This window comes from Protopterus annectens, chromosome 17.part0, assembly GCF_019279795.1.
Source record: "Protopterus annectens isolate FY-2018-M chromosome 17.part0, PAN1.0, whole genome shotgun sequence".
Lineage (NCBI taxonomy): Eukaryota > Metazoa > Chordata > Ceratodontiformes > Protopteridae > Protopterus > Protopterus annectens.
Window position 1 is genome coordinate 652427969 of NC_056751.1, and position 25741 is coordinate 652453709.

The 25741-nt window shown below is 39.5% G+C and overlaps 1 protein-coding gene across 1 annotated transcript in view; it reads right to left on the reverse strand.

The window, feature by feature from the left end:
• The window catches only part of SYT9 (synaptotagmin 9), a 1541933-nt gene that overhangs the window by 792025 nt on the left and 724167 nt on the right, over positions 1-25741 (reverse strand). Inside the window, exon 3 of the mRNA XM_044059738.1 lies at positions 3033-3579. Coding sequence (XP_043915673.1) covers positions 3033-3579 — 547 coding nt within the window. The remainder of the gene's footprint in view (positions 1-3032; positions 3580-25741) is intronic.

Below are 25741 nucleotides of genomic sequence, written 5' to 3' on the forward strand. Positions count from 1 at the left end.
GGAATGGGTGTAGATTCTAAAATCCTTCTGTAATAACTCATAGTATTTTCTGAGGGACGGAGAAAACTCAGTGTTCTCCCATGGAAAACACTGGCATATTCCAGGAATAGTCTCAAAAGAGCTCTCCTCTGAATATGAATCAGAAATCCAAGGAGAAAACCCTACATCTCTTCTTTTATCTTCTTGTTCAGATTCAGAATCTTGAATCTCTTCAGGAAACAAGGTATCCCTATTTCTTTTACCACAAAATACTTTTCAAGAAGGATTGATAGCATGAATTGAACTCTGGGCCAGATGCAATGAACTATTCCTATTTAAGGAAATTTGAGGAGAAGACGCATGCTTAGTTTCTCCTTTTTTTTTTACAGGAAAAAATGGGGTCAACCATGTTAGCAATGGCAAAAGCATCTTCTCCAGGTATAGGCACAGCATTCTGACACAATAGGGAAAGACGTCCCTCTTCCATCTCCAAGGAATGACAAAAGTGGCTTGGCTTTCCTTTGCCCACTTAAGGGACTCCAACAGCTGCAGAGGTCAATAGTGGCTGTAGGTGTTGCATCAGTGGGATCTGTGGTAAATGATGAGTGATATGAGGACAAAATGGCAATAGCAGAGTCACCCACCTGTGGTTGAGATAAACTGCTAGCCTGCTGTGGTGATAAAGACTGTTTGCTTAACTTTTTTTTTATTGGCTGGAAGAGCCAACCATGGGGCCAGTAGTTTGTTTCATGGTCAAGCCAAAAATGTTGCCTCTTTCCGAGAAAAGAGAAGGAGCAAATACTGGTGGGGAAAAAAAAAACACACACACACTGTAAAAAGCTTTAAAATAAATTTCATAAAGAGAGAAGTTATAAAACATAAACAATATTTAGAAAATTTAAGTCCCCCCCCCAAGGGGAACTTATCTGCTCAGCAAAGGAACAGTGCAAAGCTAAATGTCGATCCTCAAAAGCCCTAGACATGCGTAATCTTTAGTGGCAGTAAAGATCTGAAGGGTTTGGCACCCACACGTGTCTTTTAGTCAGCTCTGCTTAAACTGCATGACAGTTTAGCTGAGTGGAAAGTGTCACGAAGCTTTGAAGCTGGTTGACTGTTATATCCTTTGCACAATATAACCCTTATCGCTAAGATTACTGCACAAGGGATCAATATCATGAAAATCCTCTGTCTTCCCATTTGAGGAGGGGATTTATTTGACACACCCTGTTATTTAAATATGAAAACATCAGTCTAACACAACCTTGGGGAAGTGGATCCTTGGAAGTATAATGTTTATGTAAGGGGTATGGTGTGCAGCCTTGACATGTACTGGATTTCAAGGGTGACTGACCTCCTAAAATACTTTTTGATTTTGTCAGGTTAACATAAATGATCAGTTCAGCAGATTGCAGATTGTGTACATTTGTTTTGGTTGTATATGGCCCACTGAAACAGCGTCCACATGGCTGCTATGTCACTAGTGTTTATGATACATATGTATAACCACATATTAAGAGCTACGTTTTAAGTATAGAATGATCAGTAGTGGAAGACTGTACGATTTCACTAAGAGGAAATACACAATCTCAAATCACGCACTTCTTCAATCAGCATGTATGAATGTGTGCCATTCTGTCAGACAGAAAAGCAACATATAATGAATTACCTCATAAACACTAATTAATTAACATTCTCTCTGATTATGTTCAAGCATAGAACACTGCTACAGAAACTCTAGTTTTTGTACATGGAGATCCTGTCAAAGACAAAGAAATATTGAACTGATTCACTTTTGTAATGTTACCTCAACTGTTTTAAGTACAGAACTATCTGCCAGCAATACTGCGGTGTGTGTGTGTGTGTGTGTGTGTGTGTGTGTGTGTGTGTGTGTGTGTGTGTGTGTGTGTGTGTGTGTGTGTGTGTGTGTGTCAGGGAAAAGATAAAAGATTAAGAAACACAGTAAATGAATTAAAAGTCCATGCGGTTGGAGGAAGCTCTGATGCATCCATTTTAAACCCCATCATTTATTAACAGCTGACCACCACAGAGACAGAGAAGGATATCATCTCTACTGACTTTTCTTTGCAACTAATTGCTATATACTAGCTAGCTCAGTACAGACATCACAGTGACACAGTAAATGGCAGTGTCACTTCATAGCAAAACGTCCTCTAGTTCAGTTCTTGGCTGGAGTGTTTTTTGTGTGGAGTGTGCCTGTCATCCCTGCATCCATGTGGGCTTCCTCTGGGTACTTCAGCTTCCTCTCGCAAACTGAAGACACACAGCATATGGAACTGTGACTCTAATTTGTCTGTGAGTGTATGTGTGAGGTGTGCACGTAATACGGAAGAAAGACCTGGCCATCTAGTGCAGCTCCCCTACTTGCTAAGGAAATTCTGTGGGTACTGTTGGCTATGCACAGAGTTGCTGCAGAAGCTGGGTATGAATCAACAGCATTGGATACAACCAATATTGTTTTCTTCACCAAAGATCATGATGCATGTAATTGTATTCCTAACCAGTGCTAACATACCCTTTACTAAAATCTAATTAAAAAAAAAGTCCTGCTGATCTGTATGGTAATCAAATAATGACAATTTGCTATGCTAAAGCACAAGGGATGCCATACAGAATATACACATTTTGTCTTACAAACATTGTCTTTCTTCACTTTCAGTTATACAACCCCTGTTACAAAATTTGGAAGGTCTGCTTCCCACCATTAATATTTACACTAAGCTGACCTGTTGCATTGTGTGTAATAAGCCAATAAAGCCATCCTCCATAAGAAATCATACACATGTTTTAATCCTTGCCCACTACAAATGTACATAGCTTAGAATGTTTTTAAAAGTCCTAAACAAAACAGGTTAAACCAATGTGTAATTTCAGTTCTAATACCCCACCTTTAAATTTCAGTATAATAAAGTTGCTTACTATCTGAGACATAATGTTTTTAACTTTCTTCTCATACTGTAGAAGACAAAAGATCTGCATTGTAAACACAAAAATGTTATCACACTCTTTATAAAATATGATGAAAATATACTTACAGAGGTAACATATTCTATATCCCTCCATAGGTTTGTTTCTCCTGGAAAATCTGGCAGTTCTAAAAAATTGTCCACTACCACCTGTCCAATCAAGTCATGCCGTGAAAATCTGTCAAAGTCATATACACTGAAATGTAGTTTTCTGTTGGGAAGATCATTATACGGTACAGGAAATAAAAACACTTCATCAAAAATGGGGTTAAGAGTTTTCCTGTGAACCTTAGTCTGGTGTTTCATTTTTCTGTCTGGCAGTAAATAAATCTTTACATAGGGGTCCGAAGTACCTGAGAAGTCTTTTGCTGGCAAATTTGTTGCTTTATGAATTTTAACAATTAGCTGTTCCATATCACAGTCATATTTAATAATAAAATTGAGTTTTCCACAAAATTTGCTGTTGCTTCTCCTGCCATCATCTGTGTCCACTGATTTCTGCTTGTAGAGCTCTGGTTTAATGCGTCCTAGTCCAGACAGGGAGTCCTGTTTTTGGAACTGCTGGATGGTGAAATCTGGATTTGAGAGATTCAATTGTCTTCGGATTGAATTGTGCCTTAAAACAAAACACAACAAAAAAAATTTAACTAAATAAAATAAACCTTTGTATATCTTTCAAATACTAAGTCTGAAAAAAGGTGTAATGAGTAAAAGTATCAGCAACAACATCACTTGCACATTCTTGGTAAATTTCGATTTTTTTTTCATTAGGCCAAAGTATGAGTATTTTAAAATTAAATGTCTTTGCTAGATGCTTTTTGGGGGTTATGATTTTTACATAATTCATTGGGGAATACAATAAGTATGGATTAGAAAAATACAAGCAAACTAAGTGTAATGAAAATGACAGGTACTAATATCACTATTAATTTTCTTAGGAAATAAGTAGCACTATCAATGCTTTAATCATTAACATGGTATAATGCATTTAATTAAAGTTTCTGCCACATAATAAATAGAAAAGTGAAAAATGCATGTCCTACTTCTTAAGGTGTTCCCAGGACATCTTAATATCATACAAGCATCACTCATTTAAAACAGTCATTGGTGAATGAGCCTGTGATGCCCATGCACTGGCCTCAGTAATCAAAGAGCCTCAATCCTCAACACTAGCACCAGTGAGGGGCGTCCACATTGGGAGGATAACAAGTACGCACAGAGTAAAGTACAATTTCCCTTAAAACACACAGAGATCACAGTCAGTCTGGGGCTGGTTTCTCACTTTTTCTCCAGATCCCCAATAAAACTCCCCACTGGCACAGCTAGAGGGTACAGATCTCAGCCTAGTGGTCAAGCCAAAAACTCTAGCACCCTCTCTGTCCAACCAGTGCTTCTTGTCCTTGCCCAAGTAGCTGACACACACACACACACACACACACACACACACACACACACACACACACACACACACACACACACACACACACACACACACACACACACACACACACACACACACACACACACACACACACACACACACACACACACACACACACACTGAGATATGAGTTATATATAAACACATAGACACTCCTGGGGAAGACTGGCACAGGTTCTCCAGCTATGCCCCCTTCTCACCAGACTATAAGGTAGAAATCACTGCCACCAACCATTATCTATCAGCTACTACTAAGGCCTTTACCAAAGGGTGTCCAGTTTTTCTGTGCAATATTATTATTATCCAAATAGTAAAACTCAGGGCTAAGGCTATTCTGGAGTGGTTTAGTACAGTATCACCAAATACATACAAAGTATTCTAAGAACTTAAATTATCTCTACACAAAACACATGTAAAACCTAGTAATTATCTCTTGTCTTAAAACAAAAGAAAGAATTTACAGCCCAGGCATCCTGTCTCTGAGCTTGAGATCAAACACAGTTATAAAATTATTTGCCCATCGGCTTTCTTCCAGCAGGGTGAGCTGTGGTTACATTTTTGAAGTGCAGCATATAACACAGTTTTCTTACATTTAGTTTTCTTACATTTGTAAAAACAATCCTGTGAATAATATCAATATTTACAATGACATAGAATTATTTACAAAATTCCATCTAGCTAGGCTGGCAGCCTTCACATATCTCCCCACCCCCTCCAGAGAACTCAAGTTAGTTTTCAAGTGAGCCTTGAAAAACATTGCTTGAGAGGATTAGGTCTGTCTGAGTATACCTTACCCCATTCCCTGTCTTCAGAGCCAATCTGCATTGGCATTTCTAACCCCACTGTGGTGCTGCACTAACATATCTTATGCTTGCAACCCTATGCTCCACCTTAGTAACTTGGCATTTTTGCTGGTTGGCTCAATGTAACCATATTAGAATTTCCTTCCATACAGATAAGGCTGAAGTTTCTGCAGTGCCCACACTATGGTTAGACATTCATTTTCTACAGCTGCATAGCATTCCTCCCTGAGTAGGAGCCTATGACTGAGATAAACCACTGGGTGATCTTCTCCCTCTGAAGAAATCTGGCTAAGTACAGCCCCCACCGATGGTTCAAAGCATCCACCTGCACAACAAATTATTTGCTGTAATCTGGACAGGCTAACACAGGGGGCCCTCCCAAAGCTTCTTTAAGCTTCTGGAATGCATGCTCACATGTTGTAGTCCATACTATCCTATCTGGCCTGTTTTTCCTTGTCAGGTCTGTGAGGGGAGCAGCTACGGTACTATAAATTGGAACAAACTTTCTGTAGTACCCTGCTGTTCCTAAAAATGCCCTCACCTGCTTTTTGGTAACAGATCCCGGTCATGCCTGAATGGCTTCTACTTTGGCAGGTTCTGACCTAATCTTACCACTCCCCACTCTATGTCCCAGGTAGGAGACCTCTGCCATACCCACCTGACATTTGCTGGGTTTAATGGTCAGCCCTGCCCTCTGCAGTATGCCCAGCACCTCCCTTACATGCTGAAGGTTCTCTTGCCAGGAATGGCTATAGATGGCAATATCAGCTAGGTAAACAAAGACAAACCTTCATGCTCCTGCTAGAATATGATCTACCAGCCTCTGGAAAGTCATTGGGACATTATACATCCCAAAGGGCATTTTTTGTGAACTCATATAAGCCAAAAGGAGTCACAAAGACTGACCTCTCTCTAGCACTGGGAGTCAAGGGCACCTGCCAGTAACCCTTGGTAAGATCAGTGGTGGTAAGATACTTAGCCCCACCCAGCTGCTCTAGGGCTTCATCTGTCCTAGGCATGGGGTAAGTATCTGACTCTGTGTGAAAATTTAATTAATTTCCTGTAGTCCACTTAGAACCTGGTGCTGCCACCCTTCTTTGGCACCAGCACTACTGAGGAGGCCCAGGGACTGTTGGACTCTTGAATTACCCCCTGGTTCTAACATTTCCTGTATCTCCTCCCTCAGAGTCTGTTTGACTCTCTCAGGCACCCTATAAGGGGCCTGCCTAATGGGCCTTTGGGGTCTTGTATCCACCTGGTGCTGCACCAGGTGGGTGCACACCCTGGTTTCCCAGTGAACATGTCCCCGAACTCCTGTAACACTGCTTGTATTTCTCAAACCTGGGTAGGAGATGGGCTGCTGGGACATTGCTACCCCTTCTACTGAAGTGTCAGTCCGAACCTCATTGAAGAGATCAGTCACGAGATCTCCCTCAGACACCTCATGCAGTCTACTACAAATACTAAGCACAAGGGCCTCCCTATCATGGTAAGGTTTCATCATGTTAACATGGCACAATTTGTGCCCCTGCCTCCTACCTAGCAGTTCTACCATATAATTAACATCACTGACCTTCCTTACCACCTTGTAGCGTCCCTCCCAAGCTGCTTGCAGCTTGTTGCGTCTGACAGGACCAAGAACCATTACTTGCTACCCTACAGCATACTCTCTAACTTGAGCATTCCTGTCATATCAGACCATTTTCTGCTGTTGGCCTTCTGCCAGGTTTTCCTGGGCGAAGCCTATGAGTTCCCTGAGCCTTGTCCTGAGTTTTAGGACATATGCCACAACAGACTTCTGGTGAGATTCACACTCACCCTCCCACTCATCAAGAATTAAGTCTAGAGGCCCTCTCACCATATGGCCATACAACAACTGAAAGGGTGAAAAACCTATGGATTCCTGGGGAACCTCTATGTAAGCAAACAAGAAATGGGTCAAATATTTTTCCCACTCTCTCTTAAACTGGTATGCAAATGCCCATAGCATGGACTTGAGTGTAGAGCTTAAACTCTCGATAAAACCATTAGTCTGGGGATGGTAGGAAGTGGTCTTTAGGTGCTTAATCTCACAGTATGTCCATAGACAAGTCAGCAGGTCTGACATGAAATTGGCACTTTTGTCAGTCAGTATTTCTTTTGGGAAACCTAATTTGTTGAAAATTTCTAACAAAGCATTTGCCACCTTTTCTGCCTCAATGAAGGACAAAGCCACTGCCTCATGGTATCTTGTAGCATAAACTACTACCACTAGGATATACTTTTTTCCTGTGGAACTTAGGATATTAAGAGGTCCCACAATATCCATAGCTACCCTCTGAAATGGCTCCTCAATCACAAACAAAGGCATCAAAGGAGCTTTCACCTTACCTCCTGCCTTGCCTACCTTTTGGCACTGCTCACAGGTCCTGCAGTACCTTGTTACATCTCTGGAAATTCCAGGCCAATAGAAGTTCTGCATAATATGCCTCTTTGTACATTTTATGCCCATATGACCTGCAAAGGGAATGTCATGGTCTATGACTAGAAGTGTCAGATGGTAGGCAGGCACTACCAACTGCTGTATCCTCTCACCTTCTAGCCCTCCCTCAAGGGTCCACTCTCTATACAGTAGCCCTTTGTCCCAGTATACAGATTCTCCCTTCCCTTGAAAAATCAGGTGCCTCACTAGCTACCTGCTTCAGGCCTTGTAATGTAGGGACTGAGAGGTCAGCCTTTCTCAACTCTCTTTTTGTAACGACCCCAGCTCCCCTTCCACATGAGGTCTGATATCCTCTGATAGTGGTGTCTCACTGTCAGCCTGGGTACTACTTCTCACCTCTGCCCTTGCAGTCTCTCTGTCCAAGGGACCATCAGTACCCACAAGCAGCTGTGGCTCACTTTAAGTCTCTCTGCTACAATGTAGCTTCCTCCCTGAAGTAACCACCTCACCAGTCCTGCCTGCAAGTGTGCGGTCTGTCTGGGTCTCCCCAAGCTACCAGACCCACATGCTTGTCTTCAAGCCTGACTGCGTGTAAATGCATAAACACATGGTACTGCCTCATCAAAATTCTTCCCTATCAGTACATCTACAGGATAGTAGTTTGGTAAATCAGTTGTCTCAAGACAACCTACTATTGGCATTTTGTCCTTCCCACATACTGGCTTTCCCACCTTTTGTTCCCCACCTTGCCTCCATGGACATCCTTATGCAACATGACCCCACTTGTTGCATTCAAAACATTTAACCCTAGGTCCTGGACGTATACCTAGGCTAGTGTCTTCCCCTGATACTGGCAGATTATGCTGGGGCTGTCTGAGCTGCCCACTAAGGGTTTCCTTAGACTGATAAGCAGCACTGGTTGTCCCTTTCCTGTGCAGGGATACCCTGCTTGTTAGGTATAGGTCTCCCTTCTTCCCCAACTCATCTAAAGTAGCACATTGTCTATCCATTAACCAGATCTTCATGTCCTCAGGCAAAGTGCTAAGGGCTTGATCCCCCAGCAAAGGGTCTGCCAGCCCTTCAAAAGTGGTGACCTGACATCCACTCACCCACCGATGAAAATAAGTGCTCAGTTCAGCAACATATTCATACAAACTTTCATTTGTCTTGTGTCTACGCTCACAAAATCTTTTCCTATAAGCTTTAGTGTTAGGTTAAAAAATTCTAGCAAACAATTTTTAACAGCAGTATAATTAAAAAAATGAATGATCAGATAGTTTAGACAGCACTGTTACAGCTTTACCATGGAGTAAGGGGGTCAGGAACCGTACACAAAGCCTCTGGTCAACATCATACTCTTTACATACTCTCTCAAACATATGAATGAAACTATCAAAATTATTCCCCTCTGTAAACAGTAGAAGAAATTTACTGACCGTTTGTGCTTTTGGGGTCTGGTTGCTCCTTTCACCATTACCTCCATGACTATGTCAAAGAGTCAGAATTTCCTTTTCATGTTGCCTCTACCTCTCTTCTCCTCAGCTTTTATTTCCAAACGCCTGGTCTCCAACTCAAGTCTCTTTAGCTCTAGATGTATTTTTAAGTCCTCTGCAGAAAGGTTGAGCTGTCCATTCTCTGAGTGTTGTACATCTCCACAGCCAGTCTGATCATCCTCTTGGTTGCTATTTTCTGCTGCAGCTGTGACCAAAGCTGCAATCATGTCTGCTTTAGTCAGGTTTCAACAAAAAAAAAAAAAAAAAACAAGTAATCTCCATGATATCCCCGAAGTCTCAAACAACCCGCTAAACAAGTATAGTGGGTCCAAAAACAAAACAGTGTAAGAAACTTCTCTGGGCGGATAATTTTCAGTCCATATATCTCTAGTTAATCACTGTATTTTAATCAGATCAGACAATAATAGTAGATGTAGCAAACATAAACTCGTCTTAAGTAAAAAAAAATATATATATATATATATATATATATATATATATATATATATATATATATATATATATATATATATATATATATATATATATATATATATATATATAGACTAAGTATTCAAAAGTAATTTAAGCAAGGCAGGTACCCTGTTTCCAGTCAAAAATCATTTATTAAATACACAGACTTCAGTTGAAAATCCTTTATTAATATCCTTTATTAAGTTAATAAAGGATTTTCAACTGGAAACAGACTGCCTGCCTTGCTTGGATTACTTTTGAATACTTAGTAATTCTGTACACTATTTCATGTTATATATATATTTTTTTTTTCAGACATAAGATGAGTTTAAGTTCGCTACTTCTACTACTATTGTCTGATCTGATTAATATACAGTGATTAACTAGAGACATATGGACTGAAAATCTTCCACACAGAGAAGTTTCTTACACTGTTTTGCTTTAGTCAGGTTTCCATGCACCTGTCCTTTAACCTGGCACATCTCAGCCAACTGGCTCCTTGTCAGCTTGCCATACTCCTCTGCTGACATGCTTGCCTGTTCTCCCTGACTAAGCTAACAAAAGAAATAAAACAATTGTGATCTGAACTCTGAATATTCACTGAGTGGCTGATTTAGAGTACAAAAATACCTTCAGTGATCACTGTACACAAGCTACAGGAATTAAATGTACACACCACTACAAGCCAATTAGTATGTGGTGTGGCTAACTCACCACAATCAAACAATTAATATTTGATGTGGATATCCCACCACTGCCAAATAATGTGATACCCATGCACTGGCCCAGTAATCAAGGAGCCTCAATCCTTACCACTAGCACCAGTGAGGGGCTTGCAAATTGGGAGGATAACAAGGACACACACAGTAAAGTACAATTTCCTTTAAGAGCACACAGAGATCACAGTCAGTATGTGGTTGGTTTCTCACTTTCTCTCCAGATCACCAATATGACAGCCCACTGGCACAGCTATAGGGTACAAATCTTAGCCTAGTGGTCAAGCCAAAACCTCCAGTACCCTCTCTGTCCAACCAGTGCTTCGTGTCCCTGCCCAAGTAGCTGGCACACACAGTTTGAGATATGAGTTATATACAAACACACAGACACTCCTGGGGAAGGCTGGCATGGGTTCTCCAGCTAACCCCCTCTCTCCAGACTATAAGGTAGAAATCATTGCCACCAACAACTATTTATCAGCTACTAATAAGGCCCTTACCAAAGGGTGTCCAATTTTACTGTTCAATATTATTATCCAAATAGTAATTGTAACCCACAGCTAAGGCTATTCTGGAGTGGTTTAGTAGAGTATCACTAACTACATGCAAAGCACTCTAAGAACTTAAATTATTTCTATACAAAACAGCCACAGTTGAAACGTTTAAAAATATTTAATAATAAATACAAAAAAAACACAGGACAATACTTATTACTTTAAAACAATAATATTTCAGAGTTCAGAAATAACAGGAAAAAGCTTTAAAACAAGACTGTGGGATAGTCTGACATAAATATGGAAAATTGCTAGACTAATCTGGCTATATTCTATCTATTTCTAAGAGAAATACTAAGTTCTAAATAACTTTACTTACAGAGCAAGCAAGTGCTGGTGAGTGGATGTTCTTAGTAGATCTAAGAAAAGATACAAAATGCTCAATCTTTCTCTCTGAGAAAGTCTTAAATTGATAATACACAGTACTGTTGACTCATCTCAGATTACATCATTTTTATGACTTCTCCTTTAGTTCCCAGGCTAACAGAAACTCAAAATTTACATTTCTTTTGTGTAATCTGCACCTGCAGAAGCCACAGCAATAAACAACATTTATGTGTAAAACCTAGTCATTATCTCTTGTCTTAAAACAATAGAAAGAATTCCCAGCCCAAACATCCTGTCTCTCAGCTTGAGATCAAACACAGTTATAAAATTATTTGCTCATTGTCTTTCTTCCAGCAGGGTGCACTGTGTTTTTATTTTTGAAGTTCAGCATATGACACCGTTTTCTTATATTTAGTTTTCTACATTTGTGAAAACAAGCCTGTGAATCATATTAATATTTACAATGACACAGAATTATTAACAAAATTCCATCTAGCTAGACTGGCAGCCTTCATACAGCCTTCTCACAAATGGGCCCAGCTCTCTGAAACAAGCTACCATCTGAAACAAGGCATCAAGATAATCTTACCAAGCTTATGAAATTCCTTTTCTGAGTAGCTGTTCAAGGAAGTGCTTGTAAATGCTTTACAGATAACTGAAATCTCTTTAAAAGGTTTAAAATTCTAAAAATATGTACAGTCTCTCAACTGTTTCCCTTTGCCATTTACTTCTTCTTACTCATTTGTTCTCTTATTAGTCTCTAGGTCTATCTCTGAGATTTATATTTTTTACTCACTTCCATTTTAGTGTGTTTCCAAGAAAATTCAGTATTGCACCTTTAAGAAGCAATTTCATATAGCCATACTGTTTTACAACTCATATAAATTGATAAAATGTGAGGAAAACCTGTTAACTTTATTAGAAATGCATAAGAACTGTAACATACTTTAGTTTATAAAAATGCAAAATAACTATATATGAACTTTCTAAAGTGTTACAGGTATGTATATCTAACAATCTAACAGGCTTGAAGTGTATAACTTAAGTTTACTTGCACTATTTATTGCCTGGCTGAAAAGGGTTTTTGGACCAGTTCTCCTACCAGATTGCCAAATAGTAAACAATGAAATAAATTGTTCCAATTGGTGACATGCCAAATCCATGAAAAGTGAGTGAAATAATGGAGACAACCTTATGGCAAAAGGCAGCATATCTGTCTACACTGCTGCCAACCTGAGTTTTAAGTCAGTTGGGCTGACCAGGGAGATAGGATGAAGTGGCCAACAGCCAGTTTTCATATATTGGGGGAGGGTGGATGAAAACCCAATGCCTCAGCAGCCTATGTTGGAAACCAGGAGTGTGGCAGGGCATTTCAGGTTAAACCCGGGGGGGGGGGTGATGATATCCTGATGTCTTTGCACCATCTGCATCCACAGCTAGGGTAACCAATCAATCACTGCAAGCATAATGGCTCCCATGTTCCATACCTGCTGTTCCCTCAACAGTTCCTCACTCCCTTAGCCAAAAAATAAGTGCCATTGATACCAAATTCCAAGGAAGTTAGGGAGTCCACGTGGTAAAGGGACCCATCAGCGTACATAGAAAGGAGCAGTTGAGGTAACGCAGGAACAGACAAGCATAGAAACAGAGAAAAACAGTATAAGGCTATATGGAATTAGTAGTGAGGAGTCAAGGCACGGACAGTAAAAATAAAAAATGAATAAGGTTCTACAACAAAATGCTGACTATTTATACCCTGGCAAGCTGAAACTCCTAAAAATAATGCCTGAAACACAGAAGGGGGATAAAATCAATTTAAAGCATTAAGCCTTCACCAATGTCGGGAGCAAGTTGCCCACAACCCCCCCCCCCAAACTTATATATATCAACTCTATGGTTGCGCCAACTCCAAGAAGGGAGAAATCTCCCAAAAAAGTAAACTATTGCGAAAGCAGACTTAGAAACTGCACCAACAATGATTTTGTGCGAGAAAGGAGCGATCACTTTCTTTTTCATCTTTATTTTCCTTCAGGCTACTGACACTCATAGAATTTCACCTTGACTCTCTGTAGAGGAACCAAAGTGGGTGAATTAAAAACTAGATGTTTGACTCACATTTTGATACTGGCATTTTTCCATGCATATACAAGCCCCAAATTGCCATTCTTTGCCCTTGTATTGCTGCATATAATATTATCAGCACACGGTTATGGATTCTTGGAGAAGATGCAAATTACAGATATAATAATCTTGCAAAATGCACATTTTTAGCTAACTGCCATTAATCAATCACTTAGCTTTCACTGCACTTGTAGGGTGCCATAACTTTTATTTATGTTTTTTTTAGATATAGTGTATTCATTCAACAACTGTTTATCTTAAAGAAATCATGTCATTTGATATTTTTGTACACTGAACAATGCTACAGATAATGTTTAGTCTGACCAGCAATAACATTTCAAATTAAAGTTATTTGAAGTGTCAGACATTTGTTTTCATACTGATTTGCAAAGCTTGCTGAAGAGATATGTAAAACCCATTTTATACAGACATGTCTGACTGGACTGAGCTGCATAATTCAGGAGTCATGGATGTGATAATGAATATCTTTTACATAAATCTGTTCATTAGAATAACATGCCAGTTAATATAAAGAACACGCATTTTAATAATCTCTATACTTGTCTTAAACACTCATTACCACATATATAATTATTACTTTGTAGAACTTAAATCTTTGAGTACAGACATATGCATGAAAGAATGGTTACGAAATGCTCAGTGCATGCCACCTGCTAAAAAGGGTAATCTTACGTATGCTAAATTAATAACAAGAATTCTCATATGTGTCCCTTTCATTTTAGCTATCATACTCACAAATAATATAGTCTCGCTACCTTTTTAAATGGTAAAATAATAAGAAAAAGAAGCATGAACCACAAAGAATTTCTGAAAATGAAGTTCTGATGGCATGAGATTACTTAATACCAAACAATCAGGAAAGTAGAGGTAAGAAAAGCAGATATTGTAACAAAAAAAAAACTAAAAAAGGACTAAAGTAACATTCCACATTGAAATACCTATATGTAGCAAATATAATATTCTGTGCGCTTAGCAACAAAGTTGCAAAATACCAGGATATGCAAGCAGGAACTACAGCAATATAGTATAAAGACATTTAATTCCAGTAGCAGTAGGAGCAACACAACTAATAAAACAGAAATTTCAAGCATACAAAAATAAGCTACATTGCAATATGAGCTGCATGAGTCAGTTCTGAATACCTTGTGGATGCTGAGAAGAGCACCCTTGGTAAACAAAGACTGAAGCAATACTAATAGCTTGAACCTTAACTGTACAGTGACTTAGGAATGGGTTCTTTACTGTTACAGTATTAGAAAATCTAAAGATTTAGAGAAATTAAAAAGGAAAATAATAAAAGATATTTGTTGGTAAGGGTCAGTCTAATGAGCTCCAGAACTGTTACATTCTTTTAATCAATAAATGCCTTTCTATTTTCATAGTGGTATATGGGTTGAATGATAATTGGAGCAGTAATTTATAATTAGGGCAGATAAAGCTCTGCATGTACTCTTAGAAAAGGTGCAAAAAATAGGATGGGTGTTTGCAGTCCCACATATAATGCTGTCCCTGCATTTAAAGCACTGCAGCTACAGAAATTTGTCCTTATGCATCAGTAGGCTGCAATGAAATTGTTGCATCCTAATGTGCCTTTACATGACAGATCTCTGTAAATTTGTGATATGAATCTGAAAATGAGATGCTCAAATGACATGTAAACCAGCATTTGCATAAAGAAAAGTGTAATTAGCCATATTCAGCTGCATATATTTTTGAATCATATACGGAGACTGCGTGGCCTCACTGTGGTCACATGGGTTTCCTCTGGGTACTCTAATTTCCTTCCACATTCCAAAGTCATGCTAAAGGTGGATTGGACACTTTAAAATTGCTGTAGGTATGGGTGTGTGCATGTGTGTGCCTTCTGTGAAAGGTTGGGAACCAAACTGGCAACTCAAAACGTCCATTGCCAATCGTTCTGGAGACCGTTATTCCACTGTGATTACTCCTAATGGGAAAAGCTGAATGTTAGGCTGTACCTGCTACTTTCTAGATGAAGCCCCTTACTGCTACACTGCTGCACTCTGGTAGCTATGTAACAATGCACTCCTGTGGATACTATGTCTGTACTATGATGTTATTTAAAGTACTTACTGCTGCATTGTAAGACAAAGCACACAGAATGTACTGAGTTATTGCAAATCTCCTTCCTTACTACACACTGAGTTTGCACAGTACTACTACAATTGCCAGCCCCTTTGAATTTACATCCAATGCCCACACTTCCTCTATGCACCCTGACACTAATGTTCCTCCTTATCATGCGTAGTTACACTCTATTAAAGCAACATGTGCAGTACTGTTCTGTTTTGCTCTCAGACACACACACACACACACACACACACACACACACACACACACACACACACACACACACACACACACATGCATGAGTGAGCACAGACAACTTGTTCCACATTAATGAGTGGCAAACAGTGATAACCTACTTTTTTGTGCCCTGCTAATAATTATATATACACCTAAATTGTTGTTGCACTGAATTAATAAATGGCATTAAATATCCCCTTAGATCATCCCCTACTATTCATATTACACCCACCCCTTGTGGCATGCCTGTGTCAGTGCTCACTGTCCATTTGATGCCTGATACATAATGAGCATGAGATTATAGATGCACAAAGTTTCTTAACTGTTAGTAAATGATACTGGTAAACCAGTCACCTTCCTTCCAAATTGTGCTCAAGTCATACAACAGAAGAGGAGTCAGAGGTATAACTACGGTGGGGTAAAGGGTGCAGGTGTCCTGAGCACTGCAGTCAGCAGTTGCTGGTGGGGAATGAGTGCAGGACTGGCATTAATATAAAATGCAAAGGAGACATCATGGCTACTTTAATGAGCCCTGATACCGCATTCACAGAGCTCAGCATGTTAGTAACTGCGGGAAGTTAAGGCTGGAAGAGGCTGCTGATCTGCAAAATAAGTGCCAGAAGAGCTAACTATGGCACTTCTCTGTCTTTACCTTTAGGGCAGAAAAACACATAAATGGTACCTCACCCAAAGTATCCCTCATTCTGACAAAAATCAACAATCAGATAACAGCCAAGCTGCAAAGAAGGGCAAACTGTCCAGAACTATAATTACTTTGAAATGGTCTGTAAAGAAGGCTGACTTGTTACTGCCATTAGAAGTGCTTATGCAACAACTGCAATCACTAGCACACAATCCACGTGAAAGCTGGTCAGGCTGTTTTCATAACAGTGCAGGTAATGCAGATGCCTTCATGAATAAGGTGCTGCTTCTTTTCATGCTGCACCCACTGCCTTTCTTAATGCCTTACTGCTGCACTTGACTGATCACAGAGCGCATTTCCAGAAGTTTTGCAGGACAGCATTTCAAACAGACGCAATTTAACAAAGAAAATGTAGTGCTCTTACTGAATCCTGAAATAGCTAGCTATATTCGGGTCTATATTAGATCAGCAAATGCTTAAACATGCGAACTCTGATTGATCGACCTTATTTAAGTGAATGTTCAAAATATCAAAGCAACAGAAACCCAAATTTTTTCCTAGGGAAAGAATTTGGTTGTTGGTTTCTGTTGCTTCGGTATTTTCAGTGCTGTGGTGGAAAGATACGGGTCAGATTCAGGTAAGTGTGTGAGTTTTAAGGTGGGTTAGATGAGTTAGGGTTAGGGTGCAGGTTAGGTATGTGTGCGATTGTGTGGACATGAGGGTTAAGGCGGGTTTAGGTGAGTTAGGGTTAGGGAGCGGGTGAGGTGAGTGTGCGATAGAGATGGACCTTAGGGTTAGAGTTTGGGTTAAGGTTTGTGGATAGTAGTGGTGTGTGCATAGTTTAGTGTAGGGTTAGGTGGCAGATTTTAGGTGTATGGGTGTGGATTTCTGTTTGTTTGGTGTGCTTGTGTTGTGTATATGTGTTTTGGATCAACAATTTTTTTCTCTAGGAAAAAAATCGCTGATCTGACAGTTCGAGATTGTAAGCTTTTGCTTACATAAGGTCGATCAATCAACGTTCGCTTTTTTAAGCATTCGCTGATCTAATATAGACCCCAATATTCATATATATATATATATATATATATATATATATATATATATATATATGGATCTGCCTTACTAGATCGACATGTGAAAACAGCGAAAACGACTTCACCGATGCCAGAAGATCGACAAAACAGCGAAAACAACTTCACCGACGCCAGAAGATCGACAAGGCAGAAGACCGACGGAGGAAGACACCAACGCTGAGAACACTGTGATGGGGAAAGGATGTGTAAGTATGCGGTAGTGACGGACGTTAGGGTGCGAGTAAGGTAAGTGTGCGATGTTGACGGTGTGTAGGGGTAGGGGTGGGATAAGTGAGTTAGGGTTAGGGCGCGGGTTAGGTAAGGGTGCGAGTAAGGTAAGTGTGTGATGTTGGTGGTCTGTAGGGGTAGGGGTGGGATAAATGAGTTAGGGTTAGGGCGCAGGTTAGGTGAGTGTGCGATAGTGACGGACCTTAGGGTAAGGGTTTGGGTTAGGGTTGTAGATAGTTGTGTATGTATGGGTTAGTGTTGGTTTGTAAGGATTTTGGTGTGCTTGTGTTGTGTGTGGGTTTTGGATAGGGGATTTGTTTTGTTTGTTGGTATGATGTGTCGGGTGTATGCGGTGTCGTGTTTGTGCACTGTCGATCTTCTGGCGTCGGTGAAGTCATTTTCGATCTTCTGGCATCGGTGAAGTCATTTTCGCTGTTTTAACATGTCGATCTAGTAAGGTAGAACCATATATATATATAAAACATATATACATATATATATATATATATATATATATATATATATATATATATATATATATATATATATAGATATATCTATACATATATAAATAGATATATATATATATATATAAATCTATCTATAAAAATGCACACACGACATGAGGCACATGACAATTTTTGATCTTCTTTGCTGCTCTGCATTGAAATATAAAGTATACTTGCCCCCTCCAAAAAAAAAAAAAACAGTCTCCCTAACTGCGCATAAGGTAAAAGTATTGAATTGATGTTGTATTAATTAACCATAACCATTTTACAGTATACCCAATACTATTCCATAGTACAATTTATTGCATTTATAGATCACTGACTAGTACAGGTGACCCTGTTCTGTAGTACAAGTTTATACATTTATAGCTCACTAATTGTATACCTAATACAATTATGTCCAAAATCAGGAAGGGTAATTCCCATAAAGATAGAAACTCTCTCATCAAGGTAAAGAGGCAACTAACAGGGATAATTATATCAAGCAAAGCCAACTCTGAGGTTAAAACTGTGATGGTCATTCCCCCTTCATAGCAGAGGACCTTCAACAGATCCTGGAGCCTACAGACCTGCTACTCTGACTAGTCTTATTTGCAAAGACATGGAAAAAATTATCATGGAAATTATCTGTATAGGAGATGTCCAGACACTGGATCCATCCCAATTTGGTTTTGTCAAAGGAAAATTGTGTTTACTGAACCTGGTGGACTTCTTTAAAAAGGTCACTAAGGCAAAAGATGAGAAGAAAATTATGCATACTGCCTACCCGGATCTGGCTACAATACTCCACTCGGGCATTGTCAACTTATGGAACAAGGTATAAACCCCTTTATAACATGCTGGATATTTCACTAGCTCAGTGATAGGACTTAGGAGGTTAGGAATCTATGGGGCCACCTTCTCAAAGAGACTGGTCACCAGTAGAGTCCCTGGAGCTCTGTGCTAGGCCTACTCCTCTTTGGCATCTCCTTCTTGAATGTCAAGGTTCACAGATGATTGCAAACTGGGAAAATTTATCAAATCTCTCCAAGACAAGAAAACCCTTCAGGAAGGTCTAACACAGACAAACACTTGGTGCCATGGCTTAAAACTCAATACCAAGAAATGAGTTTTAAGTCTATCACCCCTGGTAACTACAACATCACTAAAATGCCATTAAAATTTGATATACTAGTCAGGAATGTGGGAACTTTTACATATATTAACCTAGCCTTCGACCAATATGTGCCCAAGGTAGTAAGAAATGTCTTTTGTGTTGCTCAACTTATAAGCAAGGGCATGGCATCTGGGTCTAGAGAGGTCATCATAACATTGTACTCAGCCCTCATCAGACCCATCACAGCGTATAATACTCCTTTTGGTATGTACCTGACTAGACTCATTCAGCAATTGGAGCATCCACAAAGGATCCTACAAAAAGAATATATGGAGTAAACACAATAACCTATGTTGATTGTCTCAAATCACTGTGTCTTTACTCAGTATCATACAGACTTCTCGGATGTTAACTTTGGCATATAAGGTATCTTTGGAGCCTACTTTAATGAACTGTTTGCACACCCACAAAACAAACAGCATCAGAACTACTAGATTAAAAGTCCTACATTTTGCTTGCAACATAAATATGACATTATAGAGACAGATATTTTTCTCAGAGAATTTCCATTCTCTGGAATGGGCTCCCCATCCATGTGAAACACTTGCTTCCTATCCCTATTTAAGTGCAACTTGGGCCAGTGTATGGGTAACCAAAATTCAGTACTGGCCTGGATCCTATGTATGTGATGGACAGAGGCAGACAGTAAATCACCCCATATATATATATATATATATATATATATATATATATATATTAAAATGTATGGGTCATATTTGGATTGCACAGCTAGGCTTATAACATCCCTAGTGGTCGGTAGCCTGGTATACACCTATGAACCTATAAGACAAGGGTCTGTGGTCTAGATGCATTCAGATGCATTTTAGATCTTTCTTTTAACCTTTTGATCTAGTTGTGCCCTTTACAGAAATATTGACTAAGGAAAAAATATTTTTTTCTAGGAAGAAATAATCTGTGCCCAAGATTTAGTGTTCAAAGGTTACAAAATTAACACTTTCCAATAAACTGTGATGAATACTTACAGGGCTACAAAAAGTAAATCTGGGAATACCTGGAAAAACTGTCTTCATCCCTACCCCCCAAAAGAAATAGTTACATCCTTTGCACCCCACCTCTCTGGTCTTATATTGGGATTAAAGTGAAAGAACAAATGGCCACAATCATATATTTAATGTTGTTGCTGTCATACATATGCACAACATGGCCATGCCTCTCAACCTGATATCATCAAAAATCTGGACAAAGGCCCATGAAATGTAGGTACTACTGGTCAAAAATCTTGACACTGATCAGCGCACAATTTGCATGCATAATTATGTAATCCCACCCACTCCAGCGGAATTGCGGAATATCAACATTTGCCATGCACAAAAATCTGCAACAGAAAAAGTAAACCTGGTTCAGAATTTTGATTAATCTCTCCCAAAACTTGTACATTTTCAATAGAGGTGGCAAAATATATTAAGAAATGATGAGAATCAAACTCGTTACTTTCAAAAAGTATACTAATCCACAACCGCTTACGCTTATCAACTTTATGTTAATAGCACCAATATTTAAGAGTGTTCTTGATTTGGCCCTTTTGTCTCTATTTATTTTTGAGTTTGTCCCTCACTGTAGAAGTAGCACACATCAGGAAGTGTAAAAACCTGGATGTAGCGAACTGAAATCTGTGTACACTGCACATCATCTGGTCATGTTTCGCAGGGGTCGCTAGGAAGAGACTGACCAGTAGATCTGTAATTATTGCATATCCCTTTAACATTAATCATATCTGCTAGCTATTTGTCTCACAGCTCATGTGCACTGACTGACAGTGGTTTATCTGCAGAATGTTTTCATTGGGAAGATATAAAGTTCTTAACTGGCTAAAGAGGTCAGCGGTGGTAAAGCACCATCTGCTCCATGGGTCACATCAGTAGTCCACCAAAAGCAGTGATGTTTGCCTATTCATTTCAAACTTTAGAAATAAATAAATGAATAACCATCTGCATAGTCAGAAGGGTAGATAGAGATACATTTTGCATATGCAAATGTAAATGCTAATATATCAAGGATGCTATTTCAGTGTTACTTCAATTGCAGCTACAGTTAACTAATGTCGCTGTAAGCAAAGAGTTTTAATCGTGCATTTAACCTTGCAAAACTGCATACTTTTTGATTTTTTGTTCTGCTCGATTCATCCATTGATGGCTAGCTGGTGCATGAATTGAAAGTTTCTTCAAACATTTCCTTTGTAGTTCATGACAAGGCCAAAGGTGAGACTGAAAAGTAACAAAATCTCCCCATCTTTTATTGAGAAAAATATATCTGCGATGGGTCTCAACCTAGAAATGTGTATGTGAGAGTTACTACACTGCAGAAATGTCTTCAATATTGCCGTTATAACTTTAACATTTTTTTTCAGACAACTAAGTCCACAATTAAACAAGCAAACTACATCTTTTAAACAACTTTATATACAATATCAAATAATAAAGATAGAAAGAAATTGAGGTGTAACCCATAACAAAGGAGGAAACATGAGCTGTGGTCTAGCCTGAAAAGTGTTCTACACACTACCTCATATTTTTCCCCTCTAAGCCCAACTAACACATCTATTTTTATCCTTGTACGAGGAAACACAGCAATTATGCTGTTAATCCTATTTGAGTATGGCAGGCTATAGGGTAGAAAAGCAGCTTCAGTCAGATGTGGGTGTAACACTTAGCAAGGCTGAGATTCACAAGCACAGTTCAATAATACTGCCACCGAATATATTATTAGCTAATTACTTCAGTATAGTCTCATACCTCATAACAGTGTTCAGTCGTCAATCTTGCTCCTGGAGTCTAGGTCAGGTTCTCTTCAACTGAAGTTACTCAGAGAAAGTCCTTACAAACACACAAAGAATACCATGCAGAAATGCAATTCCTCCTAGTCCCTTTGATCTAACCAACTGGATCGCTCAGAGGACTGTCACAGCTCTGACATCACCATGTCCACCACTGCACATTGATGACAACACAGAGCATGCAGGTACTGCATGATGACATCAGCAAGCACATGGGAACCACAAATAAATACAAAAAAGTAAAAGTGGGATTTAAAGGGGCTACTCGGGAATTTGAGGCACCCTATTATTTTGAACCCCCAAACAGTATTTTCTGAGAAATGTAAGTACAGCTGAGAGATACAAGCATGACTCCTAACCACTACACCCAAAAGAATTCCTGACAGATTTTAAATATGTCTCTTATGAACTTAGAATATTTGCTAGAATAACAGGTTTTGCTTTTGCAAGCATTTTCTTAAGGGTGTAATGATACTCATTACTTAGAGACTATGATACACAGCAATTTGCCAGAAATCACAAATATTGTGAGGAACATACCAAAGCAATGCCCCCTGCACAAAAACACATATTGCCATCAATTATAGCCACCTGCATGACTGAAGAAACATCGGATATCTGCTTATGATAAAATAAATACATAAACAACTAACCAAAGTCATATTACAGCTTGTTTACAAAGCAACCCGTGGCAATCCTCAGTGCTGTCTCTTCCACTTAGCTCAAAAATCTGCACTTAGAATATTGATAGAATAACTGCTTTACATTGTATTTTCTGAAGAGTATGAAGTCTGAAACTCAAATGTATGCCGTTATTTAGTGACTACGGTACTTAATGATTTGCCAAGAAAAAATACACAGAGCATGTTAACTCCCCTGTAAATCCACCACTGAGAACAATAATAATAATAGTAAAATACATGCCTCATAATTCAACAACAATTTCCTCAGGCAACAGTAAACATCCTTTCCTTCTTCACAACTACAGGCTTTCTGCTCTAGCAAGGAAGAGAAAGCTGGCAAATTACAACATTGATTCGTTAAGTGCACTGACCTCCCAAAGGTCAGTATATTTAACCAATCACCTCCTCTATCAAGTGCTGAAATTCTAGCAAGGAGGGCCACAGGATACTTCTATTTTATATCTCTTTGTAAAGAGATGCATTCTTTTAATTAAGAAAATAATGGAAGAGAAAAGGAATACAGTGTGGAGACCACTACTAAACAGTTTGTGTATTGAAGTGGTCCGTGTACAACAGTTTTATGTATCTATTTTTGTTCAGTACCAAGTGATTTAATTAGTAGTCTGGTTATTATAAGCTTTGCTAAAACCTGACAGATTGACAGAGCTCTTCATCAAAAATGCTTGAAGAAACACAGAAAATCTATTTTAGTTAAAGTTGGCTCAAATCCCCATATGCCATACAGGGTGCTTTAACCCCTGTACTACTTTATTAAGTATAATTTTCTCTGACATCAGATCTCCTTAAGACAGGTTATATATACTTTGCAAAGCTGCCTGATGCTCTAATGTAAATTTTCTGTGTATATAGTTACAGATTTTCTTTGAAGAGGAAACACATCTCTTATTTGATTTTTGGTAATGATAAATTGGCCAGGTGTTTTAGACAGATTGTTCCAAAAGTCAAGCATTAGAAGCAGAAGCCTTCTTTCACAATGGAAGGGAATGCAATTCTCCAAAGCTAACTTTGGGCTCCTAAAAAGACAGGTGGCTAACTTTGCGGCACCCATGCAATTGAAGAATAGCTGGATGACCGCTGAATCATACACTAATGCCCTGTACGAACACGTACACAAATGCATGGATCTTGCCATACCCAATAGAACCGAGAGGCTCTCCTTCAAAATAGGAAGCCAATCTAGTGGTCCCCTGCCATAAACAAACTCTACAACAGAGGAACAAAACTGATGTGAAATAAGGTGAAGTCCCGAGACTGGAAAAACTCCTTAACAGCCTCAACAAAAAGTTGAGATCCCTCATCCCATCCTCTAAAGCTAGCTATTAAAACAGAATTGCAGCAGATAGTAAAGACAACCACAAGGCCTTCTATAGTTATGTAAAGAATCTCCGTGGCAATACCCAGATTTGTTCAGTGCTGTTGCACAATGGCACCTCCTATACCGAGCCAACAGATATTGCCAATATACTGACCGACAGATTCAGTGCCGACTTTACCCCTCTTCCCCACCCCAAAGAACCTATCACAATACCATAGATTTCCAGCCACCCAGTATTACTGCTGCACAGGGTAAAGCAGCACTGTCCAAGGCCAAGAATACAGCTTCTATGGGACCTGACATTATCCCTGGCTGCGTTCTACATGAACTACAGAGTGACCTGGCACCTCACCTATGTGCCCTGTTCAATCACAGCCTCACCTCAGGCTTTGTCCCTACCGAATGGCGCACTGCTACAGTCATCCCTCTCCACAAAGGAGGATCATCTACAGACCATGGGAACTATCACCCCATTTGCCTGACAAGTCTGATATGTAAACCTATGGAACACATCATCATGGACCTAATAAACAAGGATATAGGGAATTGCCAAACTTTGGATCCCACACAGTTTGGTTTTGTAAAGGGTAGATCATGCCTGCTCAACCTGGTCTACTTCTTTAAGTCAGTCACCAGAGCTGTTGATGAAGGCAAGTTGGTTCATACAGCCTACCTTGATCTGGCCAAGGCCTTTGATACCATTCCCCACTCAGGAATCATAGAAAAACTCACTAAGCTAGACATCAACCCCTATATCACTAGGTGGGCTGCAAACTGGCTCACAGATAGAACCCACAGTGTGAAAGTAGCTGACTCCAAGTCAGACTACCAATCAGTCAAGAGTGGAGTCCCACAGGGTTTGGTCCTGGGTCCTCTCTTGTTTGGTATCTACTTCTCTAAAGTCCAGGCCAACACGAATGGACTCTGGCTGATAAAGTTCACAGACAATTGTAAGGTTGGGAGCCATAATTAACTCCCCAAGTGATGTTGACATCCTACAGAAAGGCCTCACTGAAACCAATAATTGGTGTCAGAACCATGACCTTAAGCTGAATGCCAAAAAATGTGTCATCATCCCCTTTGGGAAAAACCCAGTTCACATGAATTACAACATCTATGGTAGTCCACGGAACACAGAAGGTGTCATAAGACATGTGGGAACACAGATTGACAGCAACCTCTCTTTTGACCACCACATTGCCACTGTGGTCAGAAGGTCCTTCTATGTGGCACATCTCATTACTAAGGGTTTTGAGTCCAGGAAGGAAGAGGTCATTGTCTCCCTCTACTCTTCCCTCATTAGGCTAATCATTGAGTACAATGCCCCATTTGGCATGTACCTCCCTAGACACCTGCAACAACTGGAGAGGCCACAAAGGTACCTCATAAAGAGGATCCTAGGCCTTAAACACTTGTCTTATATGGACAGGCTCAAAAAACTCCAACTATTCTCTGTCTTAATATCACCTACTTAGAGGTGATCTCTGGTTGACTTACAAAGCCGTGTCTGACCCAGCTCTGTTAGAAGTGCTACATCTAAAGAAATCCCAATCACTCCACACTACATGCTCCAGAGACCTCAACCTCATTGCCACAATTACCAGAACAAGCTGGAGGGACAGGTTCATAACTGAGAGACTGCCCATGCTATGGAAT